This window comes from Mustelus asterias, chromosome 9 (assembly GCF_964213995.1).
Source record: "Mustelus asterias chromosome 9, sMusAst1.hap1.1, whole genome shotgun sequence".
Lineage (NCBI taxonomy): Eukaryota > Metazoa > Chordata > Chondrichthyes > Carcharhiniformes > Triakidae > Mustelus > Mustelus asterias.
The window spans coordinates 15,193,745-15,212,063 of NC_135809.1; the positions used below are offsets into that span (position 1 = coordinate 15,193,745).

Sequence of the window (18,319 nt, forward strand, 5' to 3'; positions counted from 1 at the left end):
GGAATCTTTTTATATCTTCTACTGCGAACAGGTATAAATACTTGTTTAAAAGTCTCTTACGTTGCTTCCCGTTATTAATTCCGCAGTCTCGCCACCTAAGGAACCAATGCCCAATTTAGCTATTCTTTTTCCTTTTTGTATTCTTGTAGAAGTTTTTACTGCCTATTTAAAAAAAGTTGTGTTAGTTTTCTTTCATACTATTGCTCCCTCTTTTTTTTAGTCATCCTTTGCTGGTTCCTAAAATTTTCCCAATCATCTGGCTTACCCCTAATCTTTGCAGCATGAACAAAGAACAAAGAAAATTACAGCACAGGAACAGGCCTTTCGGCCCTCCAAGCCTGCACCGACCATGCTGCCCAACTTAACTAAAATCCCCTACCCTTCTGGGGACCACACCCCTCTATTCCCATCCTATTCATGTACTTGTCAAGACGTCCCTTAAAAGTCACTACCATATCCGCTTCCACTACCTCCCCCGGCAACGGGTTCCAGGCACCCACCACTCTGTGTAAAAAATCTGCCTCATACATCCCCTTTAAACCTTTCCCCTCACACCTTAAACCTATGCCCCCTAGTAATTGACTCTTCCAGCCTGGGAAAAAGCTTCTGACTATCCACTCTGTCCATGCCTCTCATAATATTGTAGACTTCTATCAGGTCTCCCCTCAACCTCCATCGCTCCAGTGAGAACAAACCAAGTTTCTCCAACCTCTCCTCATAGCTAATGCCCTCCATACCAGGCAACATCCTGGTAAAGCTTTTCTGTACCCTCTCCAAAGCCTCCACACCCTTCTGGTAGTGTGGCGACCAGAATTGAACACTATATTCCAAGTGCGGCCTAACTAAGATTCTACGAAGCTGCAACATGACTTGGTATATCTTGTCTTACAGTTTGATCCTATCCATAACACAAGTAGGAGCAGAAGTAGACCATATGACCCATCAAGCTTGCTCCACCATTCAATAAGATCATGGCTGATCTTGGACTTCCAATTCCATTTTCTTGCCTGTTCCCCATGTGCCTTTATTCTCCGAGAACAAAAATCAGTCTATCCCAGCCTTAAATGTATTCAACGATGGAGCAACCACAAAGTGAATGCCAAAGATTCACAACCCTTTCAGCAAAGTAATTTCTTCTCATCTGAGTCCTAAATGATTGGTCTCTTATCCTGAGACTGTGCCCCCATGTTTTAGACTTCCCAACTGGCAGAAGCAATCACTCAGCATCTACCCCATCAAGTCCCTTCAGAATTGTGTAGGTTTCAATGAGGTCATCTCCCATCCTTCTTAACTCCAGAGAATATAAGCCCAATTTACTTGGCCTCTATCATAGGACAAGGACAACCCCCCCCCCCCCCCCCTCCCCCATCTGAGGGACCAGTTGAATGAACTTTCGCTGTAATACCGCCAATGCAAGTATATCTTCTGGCGTGGAGACCAGAACTGCATACGATATTCCAGTTGTGGTTTCACCAAAATCCCTGTACAACTATAGCAAGGTTTCTTTATTCTATTATTCCAATCCCCTTGCAATAAAAGCCAACATACCATTTAGCTTCCTAATTGTTTGCTGCACCTGCATATAAACTTTCTATGGATCTTCTCTTTGAGCATTAGCTCAAAGTTTCAGAACTTTTTTAAAAATCTGCTTTTCCATTGAAGGGATGATTGATCGTGGATCACATGACCCTCCTGGGCTTGAAAGAAAGGTGTGCGTGAACCTGAGTTTATTGGGTGTTAGGATGCGGGTCCTGGCAGGTGGAAACCTGCAGTGAGATAGACGTATATCTGTTCTGAGCTTGTTGTATATAGTTTTAACTATCGCTTAATAAAATCAGCATTGTGATTTAAAGCTTCCTTGTCATATTACTTCATGCTACAACATTGACGATGAGAATATATAAGCCTATAATCGCTAAGACCTCAACATCTGAAGGGAGAGGAAAAGTCCTTGAAAAACCTACAAAGGTAAAAAGTCGTGCCAACTCCAATCGAGTATCTATGCCACAGATCGGGAAAATCAATCCATTTGACGCGGAGGTTGAAAATTGGGACCAGTACGTTGAAGGATTTTGATACTTTTTCGCAGCCAACAAAATGCAGAAAGTTATTTTTCTCAGTCCACAAGCATATAACCTCATAAGAAGCCTTACATCTCCAGAGGCACCTGATACAAAATCCTTTGACCAGCTAGTCGCACTAGTAGGGGCCACTACAATCTACAACCCTCCATTAATATGCGGCGATATAAATTCAGTTCAGTTGTTAGGGACCTAAGGGAAACCATCCCCAAGACACATGCAGATGTAAAGAGTTCATTTGCTTTGGGTATAATTGGAAGGGCCACATACAAGCTAGATGCAGAGTCAAACAGACAGTGCCTGGTTCCCAGAAAAAACAGGGACTCCAATAAACAAGATTGAGGAAGATTCAGAAGAGAAGTCCAAAGTTTGTAAGCTCAATTTTGTGACATTAAACAAAACACCCCCTATTGAAATCGCTCTGATGGTTAACGGTGCTCCATTAACTATGGGGGTCAACACAGGTGCTTTGGCCATGAAAATAGGTGAGCAAACCTACAAGTGTTTACTGGGAGATTTGCAACTCATGAGGCTTAGCAGTATAATGGCCAAGTTAGTAATGTATATGGGGAGGCACTGAAGATAATGGGTACAACCAAGTTTTTGATCCTGGTGGAAACCCACTCGAAGTGGGTACAGAGGGCCCCATACCACTCCAATAGTTTGGCAGAAAGAAACTTTTAAGGCATTGATGTGGAAACACAATCCAGCAGACCACTGCCACTCTGGTTAGAAAATTTTCTGTGACCCGTCCTGCTCCTACAGGGGTTACACCGGCCGAAATGTTGATGGATCAATGTCTTAGAACCCTGCCTTGACCTTGTTTTCCCAAATTTGGCGGGAAGGGTGGAGACTAAGGAAGCCTCACAGAAGGAATACCATGATTCAGCTAGGGGAGGCAGGTCCTTTGACGTGAATGGCTTGGTTTTTATACGGAACTTTGGGGGAGATGAGCAGCTTGGTTATCCGGGAAAATAATTTAAAGGACTGGTCCAGTACCTTATATCATCGACCTGAAGGGCCATGAAGTGTAGAAGCACATCAGGCAAGAAGCTGCAGCCCCCACCGCCAGTCATCAGGACCTAGTACTCGAGTCCAATTTGCCAGAAACTGAGCCGCTGCTAGAACCTCGTGTTCCCCAAGAAGAAGCTCGACTGTCAGCAGAAGCAGAGGAAGAGGGTGCCGGCCCTAGTTAATAGCGGAATCTGTCAATCCACCTGCTCTGTCGTAGACTCTGATACCCCCAGCTTGGAGAACCCAATTGCAAAGTTGCAACACTCCGCCAAAGTCCCCAGACCAAGTCACTTTATGAACTTTCCTGAATGGCCTCCCTTTTTGAAGATATTTTTTAAACTGTATACAGTTGTATATACATTAATTATAAAAATGTGGTACTGTGGCCCCTTTAGGAGATGGTTGTTCATGGGTCACATGACCCTCCTGTGGCCTGTCAGAATGATGCACGCAAAGGTCAGCCTATCGGGTATTAGGGCATGGGTCCTGGGAGGTGGAAACCTGCAGTGTATGACCAGACGTCAGTGGGACTAAACCTGTATCTGTTCTGAACTTGTTTGTATATGGTTTTAACTATTGTTCAATAAATCATCACTGTGACTTAAAGCTTCCTTGTCATGTTACCTTGCCTACAATACCATTCCTATGACCGAAGTGAATAACTTTACACTTCCCTACATTATTATACTCCATTTGCCATCTTGTTGCTCACTCACATATCCTTTCTGTACCTCTTTGCAGCCTCTGTGTCCTTCCCACAGCTTATTTTTTCACCTAGTTTTTTTTGTTTATTCATTGTGGGACATGGGCATCGCTGGCTGGCCAGCATTTATTGCCCATCCCGAGTTGCCCTTGGATGGCAGTTGAAAGTCAACCACACTGCTGTGGCTCTGGAGTCACATGTAGGCCAGACCAGGTCAGGACAGTGGATTTCCTTCCCTAAAGAATATTAGTGAACCAGATAAGTCTTTCCGACAATCGACAATGGTTTCATAGTCATCAGTAGATTCTTAATTCCAGATATTTTGTATTGAATTCAAATTCCACCATCTGCCGTGGTGGGATTTGAATCCGGGTCTCCAGAAAATAAGATGAGTTTCTGGATTAATATTCTAGCGATAATACCACTAGGCCATCACTTCCCCTGTCAGCAAACGTTGATACATTACTCTGTTTCTTCATCTATGTAATCAATATAGATTATAAATAGCTGAGGCCCAGAACTGATCCTTGTGCCACTCCACTATTAACTGTGTGCCAACTTGAAAATGTCTGTCTTTTAACCTTTTGTGTGGCACCTTGTCAAGTGCCTTTTGAAAATCTTGATGCGCTACATCTACTGGTTCCCCTATTGTAATAGTTACATCCTTAAAAAAACTCATAAATTTGACAAACAGGATTTCCCCTTCGTAAAACCATGTTTACTTGATCTAATCATACTATGATTTCTAAATGCATTGTTAAGACATCCTTAACAATAGATTCTAGCATTTTCCCAACAACGGACGTTAGGCTAACTGGCCTGTAGTTCAGTGGTTCCCAACTTGTGGTCCACGAGGGTACTGCAGGTGGCCCGTTTTTGGGGGGGGGGGGGTGCAATTACGTGTACTTCAAATAGAATCCCTACTGTGCAGAAAGAGGCCATTCGGCCCATCAAGTTTGCACCAAGGCAATCCCACCCAGGCCCTTTCCCCGCTTAGTTACCATGTTAATCCCTCCAACCTATCACATCCCAGGACACTAAGAGTTAATTTAGCATGGCCAATCAACCTGACCCGCACATCTTTGGATGAACACATTTTTGAAGGGATAAAGTTATTTGAATATGAGGTGAAAAAACAAAGTTGCAGAGGTATTCAGCATATTTGGTGCTGTGAGAGTCGTTGAAGAAGTTAAGCAGGACCAATAGAAAGTCCTACTGCAGACTTAAGAAAAAGATAAATGTTATGAAAGATACCAGAATGAGATCGATCTCGACAATTGCTGCAGGACCTTCATGCCCAGATCTCATGATGTTGCTTATCCATACACTTCACCTGATTCTGCAAGAGGAGCCACAAATCCCTGCTCACACATGGAGGTAGTTCCTCTGACTGCAGCACTGAGCTGGCCTTTGGTGCCACTGCTGGATGTCTCTTAGAGATTAAGAGACACGAGCAAACTGAAATCACACTATCTGATTCCAAAGGGATGAATGATAAATGTGGTCAAAAGCTGTGCAAAGCTTTGTTGCAGCACCAGACAATGTTGCCGGTGGGGTCTTGCACACCACAGAGGACATAACTTCAAAGAGATTTGACCTGACTGAAGCAATTGTTCCTAAATTGGCAATACGGTTGGAGAATAGAAGGAAGAGCTGCAAAGCTCTCTTGCTGATAAAGAAACAAGCATGGTTGAAGATGCATGAGTAGCTACTAAGTCCCAGAGGCAGATAGACTTCCCATCTATCACCTGCACAAGCACATACAGGTAAGCAATGAGTCAACACAGTTCCATTTCCTCAGCACCGTCGATCACTCCTCTGATCAAAATGTGGGGATTGCATATGGGCATGAGGTATCTACAGCCTGCACCGATAACAATCCCACCCAGGCCCTATCCCTGTAACCCCAAGGGGAACAGAAATGTTGGGTTAAATAGCATCGTTTTCCAACTTTCAGTTAGAGGAAGTCTCCTCAAGTAAATACACAGATGAAACTCATGATGAACCACCCAACGTGGACTCTTTGCTCCATTTATTAGCTGCACAGATTAAATGGGAATCTCTGAAAGGTCAAAAGAGAATGAGCTGAAAGCAGATAAAGCACTGACAGCCACAATTCCCAAGAGCTTTGGTCAACAAATTCCACCTCCAACAGAAACTGAATCTGGCCATTTCCTTGTCATTGTTCAGAGTTTGCAGATGGTGATGAAAGGACCCAACAGAGTTGAGCATCAATCCGTGCAGACTTATCAACCCTGGACAGTCAAACAGTGATTCCTAATCTGCAGATAACCTTAAACAAGGATTTTATTGCAGAATCAGTGACAGTTTTTCATGTTCAGGACAAAATAGAAGCAAAGAAAATGGAGATGGGGACCAAACAACTTGATAAGTCAAATTATGGCTCATTTGCAAATCATAGAATCCCTACAGTGCAGAAGGAGGCCATTTGGCCCATCAAGCCCGCACCAACAACAATCCCACCCAGGCCTTATCCCCGTAACCCCATATACTTACCCTGCTAATCCTCCTAACACTAAGGGTCAATTTAGCATGGCCAATCAACCTAACCTGCACATCTTTGGAGTACGAGAGGAAAGCGAAGCACCTGGAGGAAAGCCACATTGACGTGGGGAGAAAGTGCAAACTCCACAGTTACCGGAGGCTGGAATTGAACCTGGGTCTCTGGCGCTGTGAGGCAGTCGTGCTAACCACTGTACCGCCCTCAATTTGTCAGATTTTTGGCCATGATAGAAATGCAGCTTCCAAACAGTGTGAAACATGATATCAGAGAGCACCTGCAAAGTTTGAAATTACAGCTATGCGAGTCCATCCCTGTTCCCGACACAAAGTTCAACGGGATACAAAATCCCTTTGCGGTCCTTGATGATGACATCCTCGCAAGCCTGACTTCAAGAAAGCAAAGACAGCCTTGTGGAACTGTCCTGTGACAGTGCTTTAAAGCTGGATTTTTCCCAGAACTGCCTGACTGACTTTTGGCTCAAAGTTGCTTCGGAAACTGCCTAACAAGACAGTAACATTTCTGATGCCTTTTCCTACAACCTACCTTTGCGAAACTAGATTTCCAGGGCTTGTCACATTGAAGACCAAATATCAGAATAAACTTAATATTGAATTAGATCTCCGATTGAGACCGTCATTCCTCAACCTTCCCTGGTTTGCCCCGTTTAGGTTTCCTAGTTGGTGCCCACCTTCGGTATTGACTCCTGGGACATCCTTAGCATGTGGCTGAGCAATATTTTAGTTTTGTTATAAAATGTAAATGAAATCAAAGGAAATTGTAGGAACAACTGCCCACATTCAGGAAAGTATAATGTGAAGATACTAATGTAGGAGAGGTAGCGAAGAAAGATAAAGCTCTTTGAAACATAAAGCCTCCTTCCTGTAAAACCAGTATTGAAGATAGTGGAGAGAAATCTCACAGATCCATAGAACATAAATACACACAAGAAAACCTTATAGTAGAATTAGAATTGATAAAGTAAGCATTTACACTTAAAGTTGGGCATAATACTTGGGGAATAAATGTAATCTTGTAGAACCTTTGGGGATGTACCATGCCAAATAACTGAACCAATTTTCCCTTTTTTCCAAACAATCACAGAAAAACTGCAGGGCACGATTTTTGCATGGCAACCAATGGATGGCACTGGCCCTTGCACTTGCTGAAAAGTGTGATCTGAACTTGCATCTTCACCAGAACCTACATGTGACATTGGAATGCACTCATACAAGGAGGGATGTACACTGGTCACAAGCTGCCTTAAGATTTGCCAAATTTCTGGTATTTCCATAGCTTCTCTATGCTTCCAAGAGAAAGCAGGTCACACTCACCACTTCTGAAGCAACAAACCAACCGAAGGAAAATTTCCTCAGGCATATTTGGTTCCAGATCTACGGACAAGAGGCGGCTGAATTTGGGGGATGCATTACTCAGAGATTATGGTTTTCTTCCTCCTTATTACCCTTGCTCCTTCACTTTCTCATTCAGTTGTGGTGTTATAATGGACAACACCAGTTTAAGTTTCTCTCTGTTGCAAAGAATTCCATCCTAAAATTGCCTTCATTTTCTCCTTGGGAAGAAACTGTGGGACAGTTTCTTCCCAAGATGAGGCAGAATCGGTTTATGGTAGCCAGCAAAAGCACTCGCGACATCACACACTCAACCAGCAATAGGGCTGTCAAGAAAGGAGGAACAGCAAATAACTACACAGGCCTCCATGCTTGAGTTTGCACAACATATGGTAGAATTAAATTGATGAACAAAAGGCTTTTCCAACAACTGAGAACGTTGAAAAATGAACAATACCATTGAGAAACTGGCTATTTTACAGGCATACTCAAGGGATATAAAAAGGACAGAGTTATGAATAGATATACTCACAAAGACTGACTGGAACCGTGGAGGCATGGGACTCAAGGAAGTCAGTCACTGCCAGACTTAACAATCTTGGATCTGCTCTAGGATCATATAGCGCAGAAAAGGCCCTTCGGCCCATCGAGTCTGCACTGACAATATCTATCACTAAAGGCATGCTAATCCCATTTTCCTGCAGGAAGTAATGATGGTGGATTTCACATTGCTCGCTGTAGATTGTCAAAATATCTGGCATCATGCTTAGCAAATGTCCATGTTAAAAGAAGGAACAGATAAGGCAACTAAGTTCCCAATAGAATAATCAGTTTTGGACGCCAATCACTCCAGAAGTTTAATCTCCCATCTTTGCTCCCTCAAGTCAGATTAATGGAAATTCAAGAGTGCTCAACTGGTCGAGTAATCAATCGTCAAATCTATTTTAACCACACGAGCATTAGCATGCTGTATTTCCCACAACTCGGAGGAAAAGAACAATCCTTCCTCCATGACCAATGCTTCCTTAATTTTTTTTTAGATTCATGTCACAAGTAGGCTTACATTAACACTACAATGAAGTTACTGTGAAAATCCCATAGTCGCCACACACTGGCGCCTGTTCAGGTACACTGAGGGAGAATTTAGCATGGCCAATGCACCTAACCAGCATGTCTTTAGGACTGTGGGAGGAAACCGGAGCACCCAGAGGAAACTCATGCAGACACGGGGAGAATGTGCAGACTCCGCACAGACGGTGGCCCAAGCCGGGAGTCGAACCCGGGTCCCTGGCGCTGTGAGGCAGCAGTGCTAACCACTGTGCCACCAAATTCCTCGCTCCATCCCCAACCCCTCCATCTTCAATTCAAGATCAAATGTCAAATGCTCATCGGTTACTCTGCCTTCGAGATCAATCTAGACCACCACTGAATTAAATAAATTATTTACAAAGCAATCCAACACCATTTCAAAGTTGTTCTGAGATGTCAAAATACACTTCGGAAATGCAGAACATTGCCCAAAGAAAGCCTATGAACTCCGACTAGGAGGGCAGAGTAGATGAGCTCTTTAAATAACATTCCTGCAATGTCCTTGCTGATTGTTAGCACCGTGATTTACTGGGTGAGCCACTGGTTGGGCACACTATTTTCACAAAAGATTTTTCTTTGTCAGTCTCTGACATTTAAAAAAAAAAGTATTGAATCTTAACTTAAGTTTGAGAGTATTGGAATATATTGGAAATGAATTACATTGTTGCCGACAAAGCCTTGAACCCTGTTAACATTTAGCAAAAAAATTCAAATTGTTACACAATAGGAAAGGAGGAGCTCTCATGTTCCCGTGAAAACACATGAACAGACGTATGCGTAAAATGTAATTCCATAACGAAAAAGTTGTCTGGGTTTAGGCACTGGTTGTGGCTACTCAGTTTAACACTAGGAACCAAGTGCATTGTGAACGAATTGATGCCGAACACTTATAGCATTCACCATCCGGGATTTTGAGCAAAACCTGTTAATATCCAAATCTGCTGCTGCATTTGCATTGTCTATAGCATAGCATAAACTGTTTATTCTTTAATTATCATAAAGTTAATTTTGAACAAAAATCTGCCCATTTTAATCCAAAATAATCGCATTTCAAAACTTCCTCCTATATTCCGTACAAATCAGAGTATAATATGATTCGCTCAACAGTGTGAATCTCCTATCAATGTCTGTGGGGGAAGTCGGATGAAGGGTTACTTATGTTTCAACAGGCAGCTCCCACTATTTCACAGTAATAAGATTATCACCGCTGTGTATTGAAGGGAGATAGTGTTAGGGACCAGATCAAAAACTCCAAGATATATTATGGAGTTAGTCTAAACCCCAATTTCTTTTTTGATTTTTGACATGAGGATGAGCAGAAGGTATTTCACTCAAGGCATGATACAATTGACCCACTAGAAATCTAGTGGGTCAATTTATCAAAACAAACTTTATTTAAGAACACAGATTGTAACAAAAAAATTAGCTTAACTTTTATCAAATAAGATACTTGAACATGACAAAGTATAATTCTTAACAGCTATTCGTCTCTATTGTTCCAATTTAAGCAATATCCCCATAGACATAAATCCTACTTCAGAATCAATTAGCACCCCTGTGGATGCTAAACTTCCAGCTTTTTAACTCTTCTGAACAGATACAGGAAGACACCTGCTTCTGACTTCCATAAGTGGTTTCCAGAGAAAGAGACCTATTTTCTGCAGGTCCCAGTCTCCATTCTCCAGAGAGACACAGAGCTATTATTGCTCTTCGCAGCTCCCAAAACAGCAACTGAGCTTGATTTTTCTGTGTAAGCCGAGCTTCACCCAGTCACCTGACCTTCCTTATCAATCAACCTAATCAAGCCCCACTCTGAAAACCCCGGGAAAACACTAAAATAACAGCTGCCTAGATTGAAACAAACATAGTGATGAAGATCAATTATGTTGCTGCAGTAACAACAGGGACTGCCGTGTACAGACAAAACAGCATCAGTACTTAGAATTGCCTGCTAAAAAAAATCCTGCACAAGATACATGACATAAGTACGTTTCTTATTGTCACAATTGTAGCCATATTAATGATTATGCTCGATTGGAAGGGTTAAAGAATTTGGTTTAGCTGAATATCATACAAGCTGCAGTCTGTGATCAGGGACCCAATGACATAAACTGTAAGCTGTTATTGAAGTCTCAGCAATTGCAAAAACAATGTGGGATTGCTCTACCATTTGTTCTGACAACCAAATGGTTGAAAGATAACATTGGAAAACAAACTCTTACATTCAGACTTTGATAGTATTGCCCATCAAACCTCCCAAGCTTGAGAGAATTCATTAACCATCTTGGACAGGGAGGATAATTGATATCCACAAGCCAGACAGAAGTCATTATGTTAAGAACAAATTGTAGCCGGTGATAAATCAGTTAGATAGCATGTACAAGCCTTTACAGTGATTGAATTTTATAATCAAGCAGGTTGAGCACAGTTTGTAATTGATGAGTTGTATTTGTACCTCATGCATGATGTAAACCTAATCATAGTTGTGAGTGGATATAGGTAACTTCTATGCAAACGTACATCTCTGGCATATGCTACTTACTTGTAATTGAATCTAGAAATATATTTGCCTGTGTGATGCTGTATTTGGTGCTCTTGGCTGCGCCACTAGCTGGCGTACTGGAACCCTAGATATAGCATGTAATAAAAGCCAACTTTAAAACTCTGACATTCTTTGTCTGGTCGCTTGAAGGGAACTGAGTCTGCAAGCAGCTGAACAGCTAATTTTGCCCCCAACATGTATGAACTGAGCATTCAAGCAAACACCATATTTACTTGTTAATAATAACAGATAAAAGAAGAAAGAAAAATATCACCTCAGTTCCGGTTTCATGGGGACTAGAGTGCGTTAATGGAAATTGCTTCCCTTCGCTATGCTTTAATTTTAAAATAATGAATGCAATTTATTGGAGCCAGCACGGTAGCACAGTGGTTAGCACTGCTGCCTCTCAGCGCTGGGGACCCGGGTTCGATTCCCAGCTTGGGTCACTGTCTGTGTGGAGTTTGCACATTCACCCCATGTCTGCGTGGGTTTCCTCCAGGTGCTCCGGTTTCTTCCCACAGTCCAAAGATGTGTGGGTTAGGTGGATTGGCCATGCTAAATTGCTCCTTAGTGTCAGGGAGACTAACCTGGGTAAATGCATGGGGTGAAGTGGGATTGTGGTCGGTGCAGACTTGATGGGCCAAATGGCCTCCTTCTGCACTATAGGCCTCTATGTTTCAATCACAACAAGGTAATAATTGCATTAACAAAAGGAGTAGTAGTCACTGCACTATTTCTGTGTCCATGATAATTTTATATTACAAAGCAGACATGGACCTGGAAGCAAAGGGGGGGGGGGGTCGGTGGAGGGCGGCGGGTGTGCTGATAATGCAAAATAAACTTCAAGTGATAAGATGAGTATAAAAATGTCTTTTTACATTATATCTCAAGTAAAAATCCATTATTCAATAATTAACTGGAATTTTCTTGCTCATTGGGCGATAAGCCTTTACGGCTAGGATCCTGGAATGAAGCATGTTTTCACATTTAGCATCTAATGCCAGAAACATGTAGTTTCTTGCCTGGAGAAGCATTGACAAAATGTAGAACGAAGGATGTCCTTATTTTCAGTTGTTAATGATTACTTTGTTTTGAGTCTTCTTTGTTAATTTGTAATGTTATTCTCTGGACTTCTGACCCTATCACTATTGCACGAACCCTGCCCAGCTTCATTTCTTAGGCTGTGGTTCCAATTTCTGTGGAAATGGCCAAGCAAAGGGCATTTGGTGAAGAACAGCCGAGCTGGCTAGACAGTGCACCAGGTTTCGCCGTCCGCCCGTACCGACCAGAGGATTATCGGGATGCCAGAAGAATCGTTGCCAGCGGGACAATGGAGTTGGTGATGGTGGCCTTCCAACGGGCTATGCTCTCACCATCCAATCTGTGTCTGCTTCTGGCCAGCACCGGCACCGTTTATGCCGCCACTGCGTCGTTGGCATGTACTATTTTGACCGGCCTAGCCTTCCTGACCCTGGTCTACTTGGCCTGCAGGCAGGTCTATGCCGGCTACCTGAGGGAGAGGATGAAAAGCGACATGGCAGATATCGAAGGACACTACCTGAGAGCGCCCGGGGCCGGTTTCTGGGTGGTGGAGGAGGTGGCCGGGCGAGTGGTAGCCACAGTGGGAGTCAAGCCCGACGCACCATCATCCTGCCAGCTCTTGCGACTTTTTGTCCATCAGTGTTCCCGCCGCCACGGACTGGGGAGGAGGCTGACGCAGGAGGTTCTGGATTTCGCCAAGGGCCATGGTTACCGGCTCTGCCTGCTTGAGACCACCAACGCCCACGAGCCAGCCATTCGGCTGTACCAGAACATGGGCTTCCAGCTTCAGAGTTCCTATCGCCCTCGCTCAGCGCCTGCGGCTCTGAACTTCTTATCCAAAATCTTGATGTGTAAGTTGGAGAAGAATCTGTGATTGGCAGCCTCGAACCCTGACAGCAGTCGAACTGACATCTGCACCCCTCCCCACCCACACACCCCAACATAATAGATTAGTGTTTCCCCTGCAAGCAATCCTCTCCCAATGGCTCATGTGTCTTTTTTTAGAAACTCTTGTGGAACAGGGAGACCTGGAAAAGGAATGGATAGGTAGAGCACGGGTAGGGGAGGGATCAGGATAGATAGGACGGGTCCATAGGGAAAGGATGAGTGGGCAGAGTGGTCTTGAGGATACCATCAGTGGGAGGGGGGAGTCTGTAAGGATAGCAAGAACTGGGGAGGGTTCTGTCTATAGGCAAGCCAAGTGGGGAAGGGCCTATAAACTGATTAGGTGAGAAAGGGGCGTGTAGGGAAAGCATGAGTGGCAATGTGGCTGCAGGGAGGCAGATTGGAGGGTGAGTAAACAGGTGGGGGAGAATTATGGATTGGAAAGATGGGTTTGGACTCTTCATGCCATTGAGTCAATAAGGAGGCCAACTGGCCTATCCAGTCTTTGCCTGTTTTCTGTATAATCCAATCAGTCTGATTCCTCCACATTATCTTTGGAATCCTGCAGGTTTATTTCCTGGAAGTGCCTATCCAGTTTCCTTTAGAAATCTTCCATTATCTTCAGCATTCTCCAAAGCAGCAAGTTCCAGGTCATTACAGCTTGCTGTATAACAAATTCTTCCTGAAATCCCAGCTGAATCTCCAGGCCTTATACATGTGTCCTCTAATCCTTGCACCATCCATCATTGGGAACAACTTCTCTTTGACTACCTTATCATATTCTTGTAAATCTTATCAAATTTCCCCGTGATCTCATTTGCTCCACAGAGGCCAACCACAGTTTCTCCAAGATAACCTTGTAGCCAAAATTCTTCATTCCCGGAACCATTCTGGTAAATCTTCTCTTTCAAGCACCCAAACATCTTTTTTAATATATGGTGACCAGAACCTGGACTCAGTACTCCTTTATGGCCTAACCACAGCATCATAAAGGTTCGATGTGACTTCCTTTTGTACTCAACGCCTCTATTTATGAAGCCATATGTGCAATATGCTTTGCTAACTACTCTCTCAGCATGTTCTGCCACCTTCCAGTGTCTATCAGGACCATACTGTGCTGTGGGACTCATGCAACCACTGCAACAAAAGTCTGAAGTTCACCTGGGGGTGGAGGAGTGCAGGGTAAGAACGAAGACAAGCAGCAAGTAGAACAAGGACTGTGGGGAGGGTGGGTGGTGACGGCTCACTATGGTAGGCAGAGGGACAAGAGGGTGGATGAAGGAGGTGACTAATGGAATGCAGATGGAAGAGCAAGGGGAGGGAAGCTTGGCCCAGACAAGGGAGCATGAAAAGCTTACAAATACCACGTAATTTAGTGAAAGAGGATGCACTAAGACTCCAGCTGTGGTTGACAGTGTGGCACAGTGGTTAGCACTGCTGCCTCACAGCGCCAGGGATCCAGGTTCAATTCCCAGCTTGGGTCACTGTCTATGTGGAGTTTGCACGTTCTCCGTGTCTGCGTGGGTTTCCTCCGGGTGCTCGGTTTCCTCCCACAGTCCAAAGATGTGCAGTTTAGGTGAATTGGCTATGCTAAATTCTCCCTCAGTGTACCCGAACAGGCGCCGGAGTGTGGCAACTCGGAGATTTTCACAGTAACTTCATTGCAGTGTTCCTGTAAGCCTACTTGTGACTAATAAATAAACTTTACAGTTACATATTAAGTGTAAATTTATTCTTTAACTATAGCCCAGGCTCCTGGTCAAGCAATAATCTTGATTTTAAAATTCTCATCCTTGTTTTCAAATCCGTCGATGGCCTGGTCCCTCCCTGCTCCTGCCATCTCCTGAAAGCCTACAAACACAGATGTCAGTGCTCTGCAGTTTGTGTTTTGCGCGTGGCTGATTTTAATTTCCACTCTAATTTCATTCTGGAATTTCCATCCTCATTTCCTTCTCTTCTACACTTTCCTCTTTTAAAGCACTCATTATGTTAAAGGCACTATATAAATACAAGTTGTTGTTGATTCTGAGTAAGCATGATACACTCCCACTTCCTACTAGTAGGGTTACTCGATGTACAATATCGCTTGTTGCATGTTTCACCATCACATGATGTTAATCATGTATCAGACTTGAATGAATAAAATCATAAAACAATGCTTCTTCCTGCCTGACTTCATCATTAATGACCTCAGAAAGAAGAGATTAACAAGTTCACTCTCTTAATTAACCGCAGCTGAAAGACATAGAAATGTCATTGTGTACTTCAGGTGAATTAGCCCCACATTGTGATCCCACAGAGCCCCAGCAGATATGATCAACATTATGATGGCAGTTTCTGGGAGCTGTGACCAACACTGAGATCCTACAGTACCTGCAGTCGTGGTCCATGACCTAATGGTCAAGGCAAAATAGCTGACTGTAATATGAAATGGAAATATGGAAGATGAACTTAAAAACTGATGCCACTTTCCTATCCAAGAACGTGACTGCCACGTTCACAGTGTCAATTCTGATTTGCAGTAACTCTGTGTGCCAGATAATTTTCAGTTTGAGGTATTCTCTTTTCTTTTTCCCACTGATCCCATCCAACCTGCTACATGCCTGACAATTTGAGCAAAAATTTAGCGTCATTCAATCTCGTTTCTGAAAGAATTAATAAAGAACCTGAACGGGAGATAAATCATTTTAAACAGTGATCTATAGAGTAAAGGAGGAATATGTTCACTAAGAATAAGAACAAAGTTCTTTGCTCTTACAACCAGTAAGACATACGAACAGCCAGCACAGACATACGAACATACAAATTAGGAGCAGGTGCTGAGCCTGATCCACCGCTCAACAAGATCATGGTTGAACTGTTTGGAATTTCAGCCCAACATTCTTGCCTACCCCCAATAACCTTTCACCCACTTGTTAATCAAGAATCTAACTCTGCCTTAAACATATTCAAAGACTCTGTTTCTACTGCCCGTTTGAAGAAGAGTTCAGAGACTCACAACCCTCCGAGAAAATAAATCTCCTCATCTGTCTTAAATGAGCAACCCCTTACTTTTTAAAACAGTGACCCCTAGTTCTGGATTCTCCATCATCATCCTGTCAATACCCCCAAGGATCTTAAAAGTTTTGATCAAGTCACCTCTTATTCTTCTGAAATCTAGTGGATACAAACCTAACCTCTCCAACCTTTCCTCATAAGGTTGCCGTGGGCAGGTTGGCTGATTATAGAATGCCCTTGTCTGTCCGGAGTGAGTCTGGCACGACAAAGGCAGCAGTAGAATGAGTCAGTCGAGAGGCACAAGTTCCAACGTTCCAGCTGTTGGCCAGTTTGATGTTCACTTTGGAAATTAACCAGGAACACACTAAAGCTGGAATATTGAGGTTTAATGGGAGTCAGGATTTGATGTATTGTCACTTGTATTAGTATAGTTAAAAGTATTGTTTCTTGTGCACCATCAAGACAAAATATACCATGCATACAGAAGGAAAGGAGTGTATGCAGAATGTAGTGTTACAGTCATAGTTAGGGTGTAGAGAAAGATCACTTTAATGTGAGATAGGGCCACAGTAGCTAACACTGCTGCTTCACAGCGCCAGGGACCCGGGTTCAATTCCTGGCTTGGGTCACTGTGTGGAATTTGCATGTTCTCCCTGTGTCTGCATGTGTTTCCTCCTATAGTCCAAAAAATGTGCACTGGCTATGCTAAATTCTCCCTCAGTGTACCTGAACAGATGCCCGAGTGTGGTGACTCGGGGATTTGCACAATAACTTTATTGCAGTGTTGATCTAAACCTACTTGTGACAATAATAAATAAACATGAAAAATTAAAAACTTCAAAAAGTCTGATGGCAGCAGGGAAAAAGTTGTTCTCAAGTCGGTTGATACATGTCCTCAGACTTTTGTATCTTTTCCCCCCCAACAGAAGGTGGAAGAGAGTATGTCCGGGGTGTGTGGAGTCCTTAGTTATGCTGGCTGCTTTTCTGAGGCACTGGGAAGTGTAAACAGTGTCAATGAGTGGGAGGCTGGTTTGAGTGATAGACTGGGCTTTGTTCACGACCCTTTGTAGTTTCTTGCTGTCTTGGACAGAGCAGGAGCCATTCCAAACTGTGATACAACCAGAAAGAATGCTTTCTATGGTGCATCTGTAAAAGGTGGAGAGAGTCGTAGCTGACATGCCAAATTCCCTTAGTCTTCTGAGAAAGTAGAAGCATTGGTGGGCTTTCTTAACTATAGCATCAGCATGGATGTACCAGGACAGGTTGTTGGTGAGCTGGACACCTAAAAACTTGTAGCTCTCGACCATTTCAACTTCATCCCCATTGATGTCGACAGGGGCATGGTCCTTCACTATGCTTCCTGAAGTCAGTGACTATCTCTTTCAGCTTGTTGACATTGAGGGAGGGATTGTCATCGACTTGATAGAATCTCTCTTTCCTGTACTCTGTCTCATCAAATTTCTTTAGTTTTATTTATTTCTTCATGGGATGTGGGCATTGCTGGCTGGTTCAGCATTTATTGTCCATCCCTGAGGGCAATTACAGGTCAACCACATTGCTGTGGGTCTGGAGTCACATGTAAGCCAAACCAGGTCAGGACAGCAGATTTCCTTCCCTAAACCAGATGGGTTTTTACAGCATTCGACAATTGTTGCATGATCATTAAACTCTTCATTCCAGATTTTCCAGCGCATCATCCTGGGTCTCTGGATTACTAGTCCAGTGACAATGCCACTATGCCACCACCTCCCCTTTTTGGAGATATTGGTGTTGGGTTAACTAATTGCTGCTTTCTATGTTGAAACAGTTGTCTTAGGACAGCTAATGCTTTGGCCGTTAGCACCATTATGGAAGATTACAACTTGCAAAGGTTTTTCTTTGTTCAGAGTTAGCTGGACTAGACTGCTGGGGCCAGATTCACCAGTCTCCCTGGTTCAATTCCCGGCTTGGGTCACTGTGTGCGGAGTTTGCACATTCTCCCCCTGTCTGGATGGATTTCCTCCAGGTGCTCCGGTTTCCTCCCACAGTCCAAAGATGTGCAGGTTAGGTGGATTGGCCATGGTAAATTCCCCATTGGGGGGGGACTAGCTAGGG

General features: G+C 43.5%; 1 protein-coding gene across 1 annotated transcript; it reads left to right on the top strand.

Moving 5' to 3' along the window:
* Positions 1-12,506: 12,506 nt before the first annotated feature.
* LOC144499045 (putative N-acetyltransferase camello) lies at positions 12,507-13,217 on the top strand. Its single transcript, XM_078221099.1, has one exon. The coding sequence runs from the start codon at positions 12,507-12,509 to the stop codon at positions 13,215-13,217; it is 711 nt and encodes a 236-aa protein (XP_078077225.1).
* Positions 13,218-18,319: the final 5,102 nt, after the last annotated feature.

What these genes read in the sequence shown, in the direction of transcription:
- LOC144499045 (XM_078221099.1), top strand. Translation starts at nt 12,507, where the DNA reads ATGGCCAAGCAAAGGGCATTTGGTGAAGAACAGCCGAGCTGGCTAGAC.